This window comes from Corvus brachyrhynchos, unplaced genomic scaffold (assembly GCF_000691975.1).
Source record: "Corvus brachyrhynchos isolate BGI_N302 unplaced genomic scaffold, ASM69197v1 scaffold346, whole genome shotgun sequence".
Lineage (NCBI taxonomy): Eukaryota > Metazoa > Chordata > Aves > Passeriformes > Corvidae > Corvus > Corvus brachyrhynchos.
The window spans coordinates 4,423,905-4,439,725 of NW_008238644.1; the positions used below are offsets into that span (position 1 = coordinate 4,423,905).

At 49.3% G+C, this 15,821-nt stretch overlaps 1 protein-coding gene across 2 annotated transcripts in view; it reads left to right on the plus strand.

Moving 5' to 3' along the window:
- GABRQ (gamma-aminobutyric acid type A receptor theta subunit) overlaps positions 1–14,980 on the plus strand; it is a 71,463-nt gene extending 56,483 nt beyond the window's left edge. The window contains exons 5-9 of one of the 2 annotated variants that reach the window (XM_008636207.2): positions 4,722–4,804; positions 8,808–8,945; positions 10,383–10,535; positions 13,169–13,425; positions 14,459–14,980. In XM_008636207.2, the coding sequence (XP_008634429.1) occupies positions 4,722–4,804; positions 8,808–8,945; positions 10,383–10,535; positions 13,169–13,425; positions 14,459–14,836 (1,009 nt within the window). In that variant the 3' untranslated portion in view covers positions 14,837–14,980. The remainder of the gene's footprint in view (positions 1–4,721; positions 4,805–8,807; positions 8,946–10,382; positions 10,536–13,168; positions 13,426–14,458) is intronic. The other variant, XM_008636208.2, reaches the window with a different exon arrangement.
- The last annotated feature ends 841 nt before the right edge of the window (positions 14,981–15,821 follow it).

Here is a 15,821-nt window from a genome sequence, read left to right on the forward strand (position 1 = left end):
CGTTCCCTTTTGAGCTGCAGCTGTGGTGGGGCCATGCTCTGCTGCTGCCAGGCTCGGTGCAGAGCAGGCAGCGGTGCAGGGGCAGCAGCCCAGGCTGCACCACCCTGCCCATGCCAGCATCTGCTTTGGCCATACAAGCTTCAAGTGGGCAAAGCTTTCCTCATTGTAACAGAGAGCCAGCACCAACCCTTGTGGGACTTAGAGCTCCATGGATGTTTTTCTATAGGTGGTCTCTACCTCTCCTGGGGATGAGGGCCCTCTCCAGGGCGAGGTATCCATGTTGCTTTGGTTTCTGCTTGATCCACTCGATGCTGGCAGAGAAGGGGATCTCCATCAGCCAACAGCCTGCCCGAGCTGCTCAACATTTCATCCATGTCCTTTTTTATCTGTTTTCCTTTTTGCTCTGTGAGATGCATGGTGCTTTCTCCATAGCACAGGCTCCCCCCAGATGAACTGTGTTTGCCTGCCAGCTGTGCAGTGGAGTAGCAGGGCACCGAGGCCCTGGCTACTTTGATCACACAGCTGCCTACAGACTTCAGGAGAAACAATTAGGGGCAAGGGCATGAATGCCTTTTTTTTTTTGTGGGGAAGGAGCTGTTAAGGTTGTGAACGTGAGGGGCTGAGCCAGAGGCCTGTGAGGTGGGCAGGGATTGAGGGAGGAAAGGGGAGCTGGAGGGTGGTGGTGGTGGTGGCCGGGCTCGGTGTGGAAGGCGCCGGACGCTTCATTGAGCGCACGGCGCGGGAGAGCCGCTCCCCTCCACGGGCAGTGTCTCTGTGAATCGCCGTCAAAGCAGATGAAATTTCACACCACACAAATTTCTGAATTTAAAAGGGGAGGGAGGTGGGTAGAGAAGCGGGAGAGGAGGAGGGGGAGGGAGAAGATGCAGGCTGGCCGGGCGCCAGCGCCTCATGCTAACGCCACGGGGAAGGTGGCATCCTTCCCTGGCGTTCCCTCTGGTCCCCGCGCTCCCTGCTTCCTTTCACTGTGCTCGCATCTTCTGGAGGCAGTGTGCTCTGTCTAGAGCTGTTTACAGGATGGTGGTTTGTTCCCTGTCTCCTCATCTCCCTGCTCACAGAGTGAGTATCCGCTCCTTTGCTTTCCCTCTTTTAACCTCTCCTTCTCCTCCATCTCTCCCTCCCCAGGCTGCTTTACCTGATCCCCCTCCTCTCTTCCTTTACCCTGCTGGTCTGTCCTGTACTCTCTGCTCTCCTTTCTGTCATCTCCACTCCTGCCTTCCCTAGTTGTGCTCATGCCATCATCTCTCCTCATTTTTCCACCTCTTACTTTCCTTCCACCTTGATTTTCTCTTAAGTCTCTTGAGACAGGAGCTCCTGGGTGTCCATCCCCACCTCCATCTCCCCATCCAGTCCTCCCCATGCAGTCTGCCATGTGCCAAGCAAACCCATCTCTTCACACAAAGCCCAGAACGTATCAAGGTAATACATTTATACCCATAAGAATGATGCAAAGGTTGGTCCTGTGGCCTTCTGGACAACCATAGGTGGCATGTGCTGTGACCCCAAAAGGTCACTGGGGTGACTGAATTTTGTTTATGTTCCCCTTTGACTGCGAGAGGTGCATGAAGCCTCTCCTCCCTCCATGAGTCCCACCTGCACATAGCACACAGCCACCAAAGCAGCTGGAGAAATCTCTCCTTGGCCCTTCTAGGAGCAGGTGAATGTTGAGTCTTCAAGCAGGGTGTATCAAAGGGAAATTGGTGTCCAGGATATTTCTTAAGATATGAAATCTAAACAATTACACACCCCCATCCTCTCTGGGATACATCACTTACTTTATCCCAAGTTGGGTTGGTTTATCAGGGTTTAGGAAGCCCAGAGGCAGGACCTGAGCTGGACCTGGTGCCCCAGACCAGCTGCCTCTTGAATCTTGTTCCACGTCAGGCCCCCACATCTGGGTGCTCCTGTGGTGCTGGTGTCCCTGGGCTGGCCAGGCACTGCAGATGAAACACGCTGGACGAGCAGGTGGCTACAGCTGTGGATGGCTGTGCCACCTCTGCTCAAAAACTACAACAAAACCTGACATGATTCCAATTTTACCTGCCCAAACATCAGTACGTGGGCAGATCACCCGGAATTTGGGATCTGCATCTAACTGCGCTATCTCTGGAGGATGCTGAGCTACACAGTGTGGATATATACCTGCCCTTTAATTGGAGGGAAAGGGAAATTATCTGGCTTTTTGAGGACAAATGTCCTCTCAGTCTTGTTTTTCTCCTTTCTGTCCTACCTGTCCCTTCCTTTTGAATCAACAGGGCTAAATTCTGCCCTGATGTAAATCTCTGCTGATACAAATCGGTGTGATCTTGCAAAAATCATCGGAGTGGCTGTGGATTTACGCCAGCTGCCAGCGTGAGCAGGCTTTGGTGCATGGAGTGTGGTAGCCATATCTCACTGTGTCACGCTCTGCATTTCCAACCAGCACTGCAGGTGATAAGCAAATCCTGGCGAGAGGGTCCCTCTCGGAGCAGAGCAGGCGGGAGCTGGATGTCCTTTGCGCAGCCGACTCAGCCAGCCAGGCTGCGATTTTGGGATGGACCCTGTGCAAAGGTTTTAGCCCACGGGGCTCCACAAATGGGGTGGAAAATTTTCATTTAATACGTTTTTTTGCATCTCACACTTTAGGGAAAACAGGAAAGCGCATTTGTAGCCGCGATTTCCCAGGGGTGCAGTATAATCCGGAGAGTGGATGCTGTGTGCGGCGCAGGGGGATGAGTCATCCCCGTGCACGACTCCTTGGTCCCAGCGCCCAGCCACGATGGACTCTGCACCTCCCACCTTGGCCTTTCCTGCCGAGGTTGCAGCTCCCCTTTTTATTCGCCCCCAGCACCACCACTACAATGCCCAGTTACCCCAGTGCAGGAGGATTAGGGTGGGGCAGGCGTTGTGTCTCCAGCTTGCCCTGCCAAGCTGGGAGGCTGTAAAAGCAATCCGTGCAATGGCAAAGCCGTGGTGGTAATTTTTTAAGCGGTTCCTGTCCTGTTGTCCTTCTCTCCCCTCTGGGCTTTCTCCTCCACCCCAAGTGTATTACAGATAAAAGGGTTAAGAGCTCGCCTGGGCCCCCTGCTCGGAGAGAGGGCAGTTGCAGTGTTGTATCTAGACCCAGTGAGGATATATATAAATTCCCTTCGTCTCTTCGGATCTATTTATAGCACGGCAGGCAGTGGCAAAGGCTCTCCTCAAGGCTTCATCTCCTACAAACAGACTTCACAGACAGCAGAGAGGATAAATTTAGCACACGAGATTTCTTAAAGAGCCAGCAGCTCTGCGGGGCTGCCAGCCTGCCCTGCCACAGCCCCTGCCCTGATACCCCCACTGGGGCAGCCCTCTTCCATGGGTGCTTATCCCCCCATCTTCTTCCCCCCTCTTCCCCATTTCCAATTTTATGTCCAGCTTCACCCATAATCTCCCCTTTTCTGGTCTCTTTTTCTACCATTGATGGTTTTTTACTTTTTTTTTTCCTTCTCTTTCACTGCTTCGCCATCTCATCCTCCCTGCTTTCTTGTTTTCCTTTTTTTTCCTCGCCTTTCTCTCTCCCAGGCCACAGGGCTCAGAAGAAAAAGCTTTCTAGTTAACAGTTCACTGGTTATGCCTACATAGTAAAAAAAAAAAAAAAAAAGTGTAGCTTGATTAATGCCTTCCAGATGGTTAATTGAAAAAATAGGGGGAGAATGCAGCAATCTCCCCCCCGCCCCTCCAGCACTCTGCACACATCCATCGCACGGGAAGAAGACTGCATTAAAGGGTGAGGGGAGCAATATATTTGAGAAATAGGGGCAGCGCTGTTGCCATGCTGAGGTGTTAACTCAATCCCTGCCTCATGCCCTCATCTATCCCACCCCAAAATCCCCCACCCCAGAGATGTAAAATGTTCCTTACAACGTGTAACACACGCAGACCCCGCTGGCAGCCTCAGCTGAACCTCAGCACGGGCACCGCGCTGCTTCGAGTCCTCCCCGTGCTCCAACACCCCCAAAGCAGCACCCACTCTCATCCTCTCCCCATGTTCACTTTTTGGGGGATGTACACGCTCCCACACACACGCCCCACGTGTCTTCGATGACCACGCAATCATTTGCGCACGAGTGACTCCGTTACCGGGGCCGGGGAGCGGGAGGGCTCTGCCAGAGGGGTTTGGGCTTTTGGGTTTGGCCAAAGTGGGCAAGATGGAGGGGGAAGAGGATGGGGGGGCTGTAATTAGGGGATTCGAAGCAACTCGTGAGGGGAGGGGGGTGATAACGTGGTCAGCAATAGGTCACTGCTGGGTGATTGGATCAATCCATCCTCGGCCTCACGGACACGTGCGGGCTGTCTCCCTGTTCCATGCTGCAGACTCTCCTCTTCCCCCCCAAGCCGGAGCTGTGCCCGGGTTCTTTGTCTCTCTGAAGGGAGACAGAGGAGGAACGCAGCTCGCTCCCCACCCCGTTAATAGAGATGCTGCCTTGCTGACGTGAGTCACGGAGGGTTTGTGCCGTGCCAGTGGGGGTGAGCCGCATCAGCCCCCTGCCCTGCACACCTCCCACCCCGGATCTCCCTGGTTTCCAGGGAAACAGCGGCCCCAAATGCTGCCTGACTTTCACTTCTGCCTTTCATTTCTCCTTTTTTTTTTTTTTTTTTTTTTTTTTTTTTTGGGTAAGAGAAAAGCAGACACAACTGATTTTTTTAAACTACTGTTTTTTCTTTTGTCTCTCTTCCCCTTTCAGGATCACCACCACGGCCGCCTGCATGATGGACCTGCGGAGGTACCCCCTGGACCAGCAGAACTGCACGCTGGAGATTGAGAGCTGTGCGTATGCCTCGGGCACATCGCCTGCCACGCGGTGCCACCTGATGCCACCCGCCCCGGCCACAGCTTCCCGCTCGTGGGATGCCTCCCAGGGCTGCTACAGCACCAGGCTCCATCACCCTGAGGGCACCTCACGGGGGAAATTCCCAGGAAAACAGAGCTCTAGCAGCAGGCTGGGCATTAAGATCAGTCTCAGGAGGGTGGTGGAAGGCTCCCTTAGCCTTAAGGAAGCCCTGGGAAGCTGTCCTCACTCGTGGCTGACTCCACTCTGTGTGGGAGGTGGCACCCAAGCCCTCCCACCGTCCTTCCCCGCCTGGATGTTCCCTGGATTCCTATGGAAATCCTCTTCCAGCTGTGCTGGCAGAGGAGGTCCGGCTCTCCCTCATAAAAATGCACTGCAGTGTCCCTCTGGGGCTGGGCCAGAGCAGCAGAGCTCCCAGCAGAGCTGATGCAGCCTCGCTGGTGATTATCAGGGAATTGCTCTTTCCATCAGGGAGCACCCATGGCTGGGGAGCTGCTGTCCCCATCCCGCCTGGGTCCCGGGATGTGCGGGGTAACAGGATGGGAATGAGGTCCTGCTGGAGGCACGAATGGCAGATTGTCATTCTTCTGCCACTCCTCAGCAGTTTGAGAATAGTTTACAGTAGAACCAAGGAAACAGAAGGCAGGGAATTACCCACAGTTCCCCGTGTTGTGATTTTGCTCTTAATGGGTCATGCCAAGCCAATTTGTTCATCAGAGCTACATTTCTTCACAATATTCCAAAGACCCAGGCAGAGATGAAGAGATCCAATTGTTTCCTTCCTCAGAGCTTTTGTCTTTCACGCGCTTGTATGGTTGAAATCTGCAGGGCTCCATTTTCTTTGCTTCCACACGACTCTGGAATATCAGTCCTTTTAGGGCTGGATTATAGAACCAAAGTATTTTAAAGCACAAAATCAAGCCAAACCTCAGAGAGAAAAAGCCCTTTTCTGATGCAGGAGTGCTGGGTTTGGGAAACAGCAGAAGGCATATGGGGTCCCCTGCCCCACAGCAGCTCGGGGCTCTTACCTGTGTGAGATAAGCACTGCCTGTTGATCCCATCCCTTCACCCCAAAAATAACCCTCCCCACGTATACCCCTGCCTGTCTGTGTGCCAGGATCCAACAAAAACCTGATGAGGCAGGCTACAAACAGGCTGCTAATCTGACATTTTAAGACGTCACATCAATACTTTTCGATATTTCAGATGGAAATGAGTTGCCTTTGTGAAAGTTTGTTTACTTTTTAGAAGTAAAATGGAAATTTGGTTTTCTCTTTAAAGCTAGAAATCAAAGCAAAGCATTTATTTTTAGACCAAGCAACCTTTCCCTTTAGAAACACTTTTAAAAAATGGCTTCATGAAAAGCATGCTCGATTTCATATTGCATAATGCCATGATAAAAAAATAAAAATACAAAAATTGGTACCCAACACCAGCAGGTCATAGAATAAATGGAATAGAACTAGTTAACTGTGAGATCTCCTAAAATTAGTTACCGTAATTTGACATTTTCATTGCTGATCAGGAAGTAAATTTGAAGTCACTGCTGTTAAATTTGTGGATGATGAAGATAGCAGCGTGCGGAGCTTTGCTCGCTACGCATTTGAATCCTTCCCAATCTGAATCCATCCGGAAGGGGTTTGAAAACAGCCAAATGCAGAGCTCTGTGCCTGTGTGTGGGATTGCAGGGCCATCCCGAGGGGCCTGGACCCACACGGGGAGGTGAGGAAGGGGTGGCAGCCCCGGGCACGGCAGCTGGAGGTTCTGTGGCTCTGACAGAATGGGCTGGAGCGAGCCCTGTTATATAAACCAGGGGAGCCGTGAGTCAGAGCTCGGAATTGATTGGCCTCTGAACATGTCACTGAGATGGGGAAAGGGGCTCTGTCTATGTTTGGGTTCCAAAATTTAGGGAGGATGCTGAGGAATTGGAAGAGGCTGAGGAAAGATGCTAAAAAGCAGTTCAAGGGCTGGGGCAGATGTGCAGTGAGAAACCTCAATAGCTCAGTCTGGTTTGTTTACTGCAAAGGAGGTGGAGAGGTGAATTGTTTACAGGCTGGGTGCACCTCTGCAGAGGGGGAGCACTGGGGGGAAAGGGCTCAGGAACCTCCTGGAGACATTGGGAACAGCCACGGGAGCCTGGGAGTCTGAGCCAGATGAATTCAAATGTGAAATCGTTCACAATGTTTCTGAGCCGTGAGGGCGTTGGAGCTGCTGGAACCAGCTACCAGCAGGAGTGGGGGGGACTTGGATGTTTCTTACATCCAAGAACGTGGGGTTCCAGCCCCGGGGCTGAGTGATGCAAACACCAGGTCCTGTGCACGAAGCTGGGGCGTGAGGAGGATGACCCAAGGGTCCTGAAGCCCTCTGGGCTCGAAGGTGTGAGGGCTTTACCACTCTGGGAGCAGGAATATGCCAGCTGGGGGAGGAGGTGGAGCCCTGGCTTAGCTGATTTCCATCAGAAGCAGATGTGGCATGGCATTTGGAAGACTGGGTTTATATGTTAGCACCCATAAACAAGCACAGTAATGACTGAGAGTGCAGGATGTGGGCTCAGAGACTGCACAGTCATCAAATAATTCAGTTTGGGAAGAGACCTCGGGGTGTCTCTAGTCCAGCCTGCAGCTCAAAGCAGGGTCAGCTGTGAGATCAGACCAGACTGCTGAGCCCTTTGTCCACTCAGCAGCTTCAGGATGACGCTGGCCTCAAAGGTTCATCTCTGCTCTGGGGTAACCCTTAGCCACCAAAGCAGGAGGAGAAGAATTTCTCCTCCGTGGTGCATTCAACAGCTCTTCATTGCCCTGATCCCACTGATGCCCTGGTGCTGGGTTTGGTGGCACTCTCCTGAGTGGCTGTGAGCCTTGCATGGAAAACCAGCTGCCTGTGCTGCGAGGGTGGGTGCCTAAGCCAGGCTGCTGTGCTGCAGTGCAGGTGCTGAGCACGAGCTGTCTGTGGGCACAGGTGAGGCTCACGCTCTCAAGGCAGCCTTGCCCCGAGCTGTACCAAAGCCTGGCCATATCTTACTGCTCCTGTGAAGCTTTACTTAGACTCTGAGGCCACCCTTGTGCAGCAACAGCCAAAGGGCTTCAAAACACGCAAGCACTGTTAATTTTCAAGGTGTGATGAATCCTTGCCACAAGGGAAGGGCAGGGCAGGGCTGTGAACGTCGCAGTGGTGGGTGAGGGATTTCGTGGTTTCATCCCCTGGGCCTCATTCCCCACGAGTCCAGAGCACTTGGGGATCTCATTTGCAGCCCGTGCAGCTCTGTCTGTCTGGGGTTAAAGCAAGAAGCTTCACCCTTGGCTGAGTTAACAAGCCCATTACCCTGAAATGTGAGGGATGAATATTTGTTATGAGTCTGCTTCCTTTTCCCCTCTTCTCTCATTACTGCTCTTCTCAGCCAGTGCTTGGTAAAAGCAGCCCCCAGCCTCAGAGACTCTGTTCACTTCTTGGATCTGAATTTTGACTGAGAGTACTTAGAAAAGGGAGGTGCTCTGGTTGTCAAAGTTCTTTTCAACTGCTCCTGGAGATCTTTTCCTCTCTGGGAATTTTTAATACTCAGCTGCCCTGTTTACCCAGTCCCACCAGTCTGCACTGTGTGGTCTCCCCCTCCTGGTAAAAGGAGGCAGTTTTTGAAAAGCAAAATGCTGTGTTTGGTGCATTTGACAGAGGCTTCTGGTGCACAAGTCCCTGTCATGTCAGCCATGGAGATTATGTAGTGCAAGTCAAGGCTAGATGGGCCACACCTCGCCTTTTTCTCCTGAATTCTAGCCAGAAGTGGGAGTTCTGGCCAATTTTTCCTCTTCTCCTGGGGACTGTACTGCCAAGCTCAGCTGAAGAAGGAAAGTACCTCAGCAGAGAGAGGCTTGGCTCGGTGTGGGCTTTCCTTTGGGTCCTTTTCCAGATCACCTTAGTGCAAATGGAGGTGTCACCTGGTCCAGTTTGTCAGCTCAGCTCTCCCTGTGTGCTCCTTCCTCCCTGCAGATGGCTACACGGTGGATGACATTGTCTTCTTCTGGCAAGGGAACGACTCGGCTGTCACGGGGATGGAGGTGCTGGAGCTGCCCCAGTTCACCATCATCGAGCAGAGGCTGGTCAGCAGGGAGGTGGTCTTCACCACTGGTGAGTCTGGTGAAGGGCTGCGTGCAATGGGCAAAGCTGCTGCTGATCCACTGGCTGTCCCTCTGATTCACATGCTGGGGCACTAACTTAGGATCTAGGCTTCAGCTTGGGGTTCCTCTAAGAAAAAGGTGAAAGGTGTCTTCTGCACCCACCAGCTTTGCTTTTTTTATTTTTTATTTTTTTTTGTCTGCTTCTCTTCAGAGACTTTCAGGATCATTTTCTTTGCTGCAATTATTTCTGTTTCTTAGTCAAAATAATGACTGAGCTCAGAACCTCTTTAGAAGGTTCTCAGCCTTCATCTAATTTTTATGTGGTTCACATCTGGGTCTCAAAGCTAATGTAGGTGCAATAGTAAGGAGAAAATATATCCACTGAGAAGCAAGTGGGCTATGAAATGATGCCAACCCACCTGCACATGGCAATAAAAAGATTTGGAGAGAATACCTGGGACCACTCAGATGCTGCCAGCTGGAAAGTTGGAGGGGGTTGGATTTTGGTTGCTGTCTTCACTTTGATCTGAGGTGGAGGTCACTGCCAAAACAGCACAGCACACACCTGTCAAAAATAGACTGGTGAAATACTGTGTTCAAGCCATAAAAGTGGCCCACAGTGGTGAGGGAACAATCCCTCCTTTATCCCAGTCTACATCCTTGATGGCTAAAAACTGTTCTTTTCTTGTTACTTACCTGCCAGCCAGGATTACACCCATGTTTCAGGCTCCTGTGCTGCCTAAGGGACAGAGGTGGGAAGGAGGAATGACTTGGACTTTGTCCCACAGCAATGAAAGAGGCACTGCTTTGTCCCTGTCAAAATTAGCCTGCTCCAGTGGAAGGACTGTAAAAGTACTTATTGTCCTCACTATCCTCATTAGGTTTGCTAAAAGATTAGGAGGAAGTTGCAATAACTTGAAAATAATAAAAAAGAGACCTTCAGATTAACTAACAGTACTCTATTTGCATATGAATTTGCCCAGTCTGACCATAACCCATTTTTAGAACAGCATGGGAAAAATATGATTCAGATCTTCATTGCTGTTTGGAGGCAGAGCTGGCACAGGAAACATTGGAAAATCATCTCATGGCACCCAGATATAGGGTTAAAGTCTCCTGTGTAAGCCTCCATCATATTGGCTGGCACCGTAATAGCAATTCCAGCACTGAACAGCCATTCTCCCACGATGGCTGATATAATAATGTGACTTATGTAGAGTTTCCATTCTTCTTAATACTCTGGGACAGCTGAGCAGATTCTGAAGAGACCCCTTTCAAAATCCGATGAGTCTGCAAAACCAGCTGCAGAAAACAGGGGAGTTCTCATTATTCCTGCCTCTCGAGAACATTTTCCAAGTAAAATTTCAGTTCCTGACCTAAGCTCCTAGCACAAATGCAGCCTTGCCCTCCTCTCAAACCCCATCCTCTTTTAATGTCTCACTGGCAGGTTCGTATCTGCGCCTATCCCTGAGTTTCCGGATTAAGAGGAACATTGGTTACTTCATCCTGCAGACCTACATGCCATCCATCCTCATCACCATCCTGTCCTGGGTCTCCTTCTGGATCAATTACGATGCTTCTGCTGCACGAGTGGCACTGGGTATGGAACTTCGTCATTGTATTTTGGAGGTGTTTTCTTGAGGGAGATCAGCTGTAACGAGGAAAATCCCTTTTCTTTATGAGGTAGTAATTAAGCAAGTCTGTCAAAATTGTCATCCCAAATGGACATTACTTTGTTTCTGAGAACAAACTTTAAATTCTCAGTCAGAACAGTTACATTTTTTTGGTTGGTTGGTTGGTTATTAGTACTTCCCAGACTGGAGTCTGTTTTATTTGGATCAGTAAAAGTCCTACCAAAAATTTTCTGGGTGTGAGTTTAAACTCTCTAAACAAAAATGTAAATATTCTCAGGTACGTGAGACCCTGACATGCCATGAGTTCCTCCATTCTGGTTTGCACTGGTTTTCTTAAGAAGAGATATCTGGGCACCTCTTGGTCAACAGGTGTGCCAGGAGGGGTCAGCTGGGTGATAAATTCTGAGGCTGAGTGGCCGAAGAGTTGTATGGGAATGGTTAAAAGCTGAAAGAAATAAAGGAAGGGGCATTGCACATTTTCCTGATAGTTCAGGTCCCATACAGACACTCTGCAGCTTCATGGCCAAGGCAAATGTGGGACAGTAGTTAAAGCCCAAGTTCTTCTTTGGCTCATGCTCCCTTAAATAGGAATGTTTTCCTATAAGAGGGGGAAAAAATGAGGTCTTTTAAGCAACAGAAGGGAAGTGGGGGTGGATGGCAGATGAGGGTTTTGAAGGAGGAACACGAGAAAGGGGGGATGGCTGGCGTATGAGAATGGGGCTGTGCAACATGAGGGAAATTTCAGAGGCAATAGGAGAGGTAAGGAGAGAGCAGGGTTGGATCTGTGAGTGAGACAAGGCTCAGAGAGGCAGTGCAGCTGGATCTGACAGCAAAGGTTGGGGGCTCCAAGTAGCTCTAGGAGAAAGAACTTGAGAAGACTCAGAGGAGGGGTGGGTTGAACAAAGATATAAAAGAGGTAATTTGGCTGTGCTTGCTTGAGGAGGCTGGAGCAGAGAGACAGGGAAGGAAGGAGAAGAACTTGGTAACTTAAAAGGTTAAGTTGCATTGACAGGAGCCATAATCAGAGAGAGGAGAATAAGAAACATTGTGAAAGCCCAAGCAAAAGGGTGGAGGTGAGATGCACAGCTGTTGAATTTCTGCTGACATCTGGACTCAAAGGAGAAAAGAGAAGAAAAACACTCTAGATCAGAACTGCAACAGCTCTCCCTAAACTATTCCTGACAGTTCTCTAACTTATCCTTAAAAAGCTCCAAAAAAATAAACTCCACAGCCTCCTCTGGTCACTTTATATCCAGATTTACCTGCTCATACAGTCAAAAAGGTCCTCTTTGCCTCTGCCCAAAGACTCTATTGCAATTTGTCCAGTTCTTAATGGAGACATGGAGAACATTCTATTCTCCCTTTCTTTGCCTCAGATTTCTGTATATTTAGACTACTGCCTAAATATAGACCATATTGTGTGTACCTAAACATATCTCCCTTCTGTTTACCCAACTGAAGGCTAATAGTTCTTTCAGTCTTTTATCAGGAATGACACTAAAGACACAGCGAGGGTGAAGGGGAAGCAGGACAAGCAAAGGTTCAGGGTGCACAGAGAGCTTTGAGAGCCATCGCTGTAGAGGTGGGGCTGAAACCACAGGAGAAAATTAAGGTCATGGAGATTATTAGAGCTGCCACCAGAGAGATAAGGAGGAAAAAGAAGAAAAGAAGATCAGCAAGGCAGTAAGAACAGCTAGAGAAGCAAAGGAAGAGTAGGTTGAAGAGGAAGAGTTACCACCCCCAAAAGAAGTATGAAGGTTCATTGCCATCTTTTTGGAGCTGGCAGAAGACTGTCAAAGAGGCAGGTCTGAGGCCACTCTGACAGTCCAGAGAAGGGAAGAGTCTGAGAAGAAGCTGAAGAAGAGATCTGAAGCTGTGAGAGTAATCATAGTGAATCAGGCTTCTGGAACTGAGTAGATGGGGACAAAAGTGTTCACAAAATGCTTATTTAAGATGCAAGAAATGTGAGGAGGCCTAAAAAGGAGAGTGTGAGAACCATGGGAGGAATGTGTACAAGTGATAATTGATGTAATGAATGGTAAAGCTGGTGAGAGGAAGGTGGGAACTGATAGGGTCAAGGACAGAAGCCTACGAGGCAGGCAAAAAAAAGAGAGTGCCATGAAGAGGAAATCTCTTCGCTCTTTCTCCACTTCATGGCATTGGGAAGACATGGCAGGTTATACACTCATGCCAAGATGCTGAGGCATTCAGTAGCACACAGTGAAGCCTGATGAGTTCATGAAGGAGAAAAAAGGGAGGTGAAGAGGGTAAAAAAGACAGAGCAAAACTGAATATTTCCTACCACAATGAGAGAAAGAGGGAAGATCAGCGGGACTTAAAGAAACAAAGTCCAGAGGATGCTGATCCCCATCATGCTGATGATACTTAGACATTTTCTCCCACTGTTTGCTGCTGGTTCATTTTCTTCACCAATATGTACTGGGCATGCAGGCTTAGAATAATGACAGTTTCCTTCCCAGTTGCACTGCTCCCATCCCTCCTGAGGCTGTCCAGCTGGAAGGAGGGATGTGGGAGCCGAGAATGGCATCTCAGAAAACCATCCCACATTGGTAACAGAGCACCTGCCCTCTCCTGACAGGGGTCACCACGGTGCTTACCATGACAACCATCAACACCCACCTGCGGGAGACTCTCCCCAAGATCCCCTACGTCAAGGCTATTGATGTTTATCTCATGGGCTGCTTCGTCTTCGTGTTCCTGGCACTCCTGGAATATGCTTTTGTCAACTACATATTCTTCGGGCGAGGGCCCCGGCAGCAGAAGAAGCAGAGCGAGCGCATCAGCAAGGCCAACAACGAGCGCCACCGCTACGAGGAGAAGAGGGTGAGAGAGCAGGTTTGTCCTCTCCTTTCGTTGTGGCAGGAGGATTCAGGCTCTCCACTGGGTGAGCTGAGGAGCAGCCTTTGTGCTCATCACGAGAGGTGAACCCCAGTTTCCCTTGTGTGGTGATTACTGGGAATTTTTCCTCCTTGTTCATTTTGTCATCATCCTCTAACCAGTCTCATCAGAAATCTCTTGTGTGGGGTAGGTGTACCCAAAAGTCCCTCAGTGGCCTTTGGTCCTCCTGTGTTGGCAGAATCACACTTCCCCCACTCAAATTTTGCTGCAAGCACAGGTGGCTGCTCCTTCTACCCCAGCAGCAGTGGGCAACCCTCAAATGCAGCATGTTCAGAGCTCACAAATGACCCCATCACGGGTATTGTCACCAAACTCTGGGGAAGAAAAGAAACTCTCCAACACCATCTTTTAGGTATTAACGAGTCAGGCATTACTTTATTCTGGCCAGGATGTGCAGTGGAAATCATTTCAACCACATGTGATTCTTTACTGGAATATGGAATATTCACATATTTATATATTAAAAAAACCAAATTTTCATTCATTGGTTCTGCATTACACAATTCTTAATATTTGATCTCCTATTTGTTATTGATCCCTTCACCTTCAATGCTATTTTTGGTCCTTGTTCTTTGGCTCTCTTATCAATCTTTTCCCAGACTGGGTATCTCCAACCCTGCTGGGGGGTTAATATCTGTCAACATCTGTTTATCTCCTCTGTATCTTCTGGCCACTCCCAATCTGTAGATGCTCAGCTCTCAGAGTTTAGGAATCTTCTTTTTGTTGATTGAGGCCTCACCCAGTGAAACTCAAACCCTCAGTGGACAGAATCTTTTAAAGGGAAACCTCCATTCCCCTCCTCCTTGGCAAAGGCGAACCAACCCATGACTAAAGTCACTTTAAACATTCCAGAAGTTATATAATTCCCAACAGCACTGTTACTCAGAAGTCCCTTCAGAACCACCCCCGATGGTGTGTGCATCCTGCCCAGAACACCCCACTACCTCTGTGTCTGTGTTCCCCGTTCCAGGTTGACCCTTACGGTAACATCCTCCTCAGCACTCTGGAGATGAACAACGAGCTGCTGGCCACGGACATGATGAGCAGCGTGGGCGACTCTCGAAACTCTGTCATGTCCTGGGAAGGCTCAGGAATCCAGTTCCGCAAGCCGCTGGCCTCTCGGGATGGCTTTGGCCACCACCCCACCCTGGACCGCCACGTCCCGCTGACCCACCACGCTGCCGCCCGCAACCGCGCCAACTGCCGCCTGCGCCGGCGGTCGTCCAAGCTGAAGCTCAAAATCCCAGACCTGACAGACGTCAGCACCATTGACAAGTGGTCACGGATCATTTTTCCAATCACTTTTGGATTCTTCAACCTTGTTTACTGGTTGTACTATGTAAATTGATGCCTGCGGCCTCTGAGAGAGATAATAGGGACAGACACTCAGACAATGACAACACAGGAGTGTTGTGGTCTTTTGGGTTTGGGTTTTACTCTTTACTATCATTGTCATTTATTCCTATGGTTCATTAGATTTATTCTAAGCTTACTCTTCTCTTTTCAGCACATGTAGAACCACGGAGTGTGGGGTGGGGTAAAGGGAGAGAAAGGTACGGGAGGGGGTTTGGTTTCAGGGAGGGATGTGTTCGTCCTGATTTTGGTTTCAAAAAAAACTGCTGAAGGACTTAAACCATTGTAAAAAAACAAAAAACCAAAAAAACCGACAAAAAACAACAAAAACCAAAAAAAAAAAAGAAAGAAAAAACAGAAAAAAAGACGGGAAAAAAAAGAAAAAACACACAAAAAAACCCCAAAACTGAGAAAAGTTTAAAAAAAAAAAAAAGAGGGGGGAGATTTAGAGAAATTGAGTCAACAACTGGTGGGGGCGATAGGTTACTTTGGCTGTGCTCACTAATGCTCTATCCTCACTTCCATTTCACTACTGAATTTCATCTTTCACTTTTCAGTCTTATTATATATATTTTTAATCTTTCTTCTGTCACTGCTCTTAACCCCTTCATGTTTATTCTTTCATGGATTCATGAGATGATGGGGTTTCATTCTCACACTATGAGATTTTTCTTTTCTTTTTCTCTCTCTCCCTCTCTCTTGCTTACAAGCCTAAAAGAATCTTTTAAACCAACAAATAAAAAGAATATTTATTTTGGAAGAGCTGGGAAGGGGGGGGAGGACGAGGCAATTATTTGGGAGGGAAGGGGCAACGTGGGGTTATGGGAGGGGGGAGGAGGGAACTTATCAAAACCAAGGCACATTTGCAAGATGCCTTTTTCCACCTTCAGGAGTTTGCAAGCTGTTTTTCCTGTGTGAATGTGCGTGTGTGGAGCATCTGTGTGTGTGTGTGGGCACGTGTGTCCATGGATGTGTGTGTG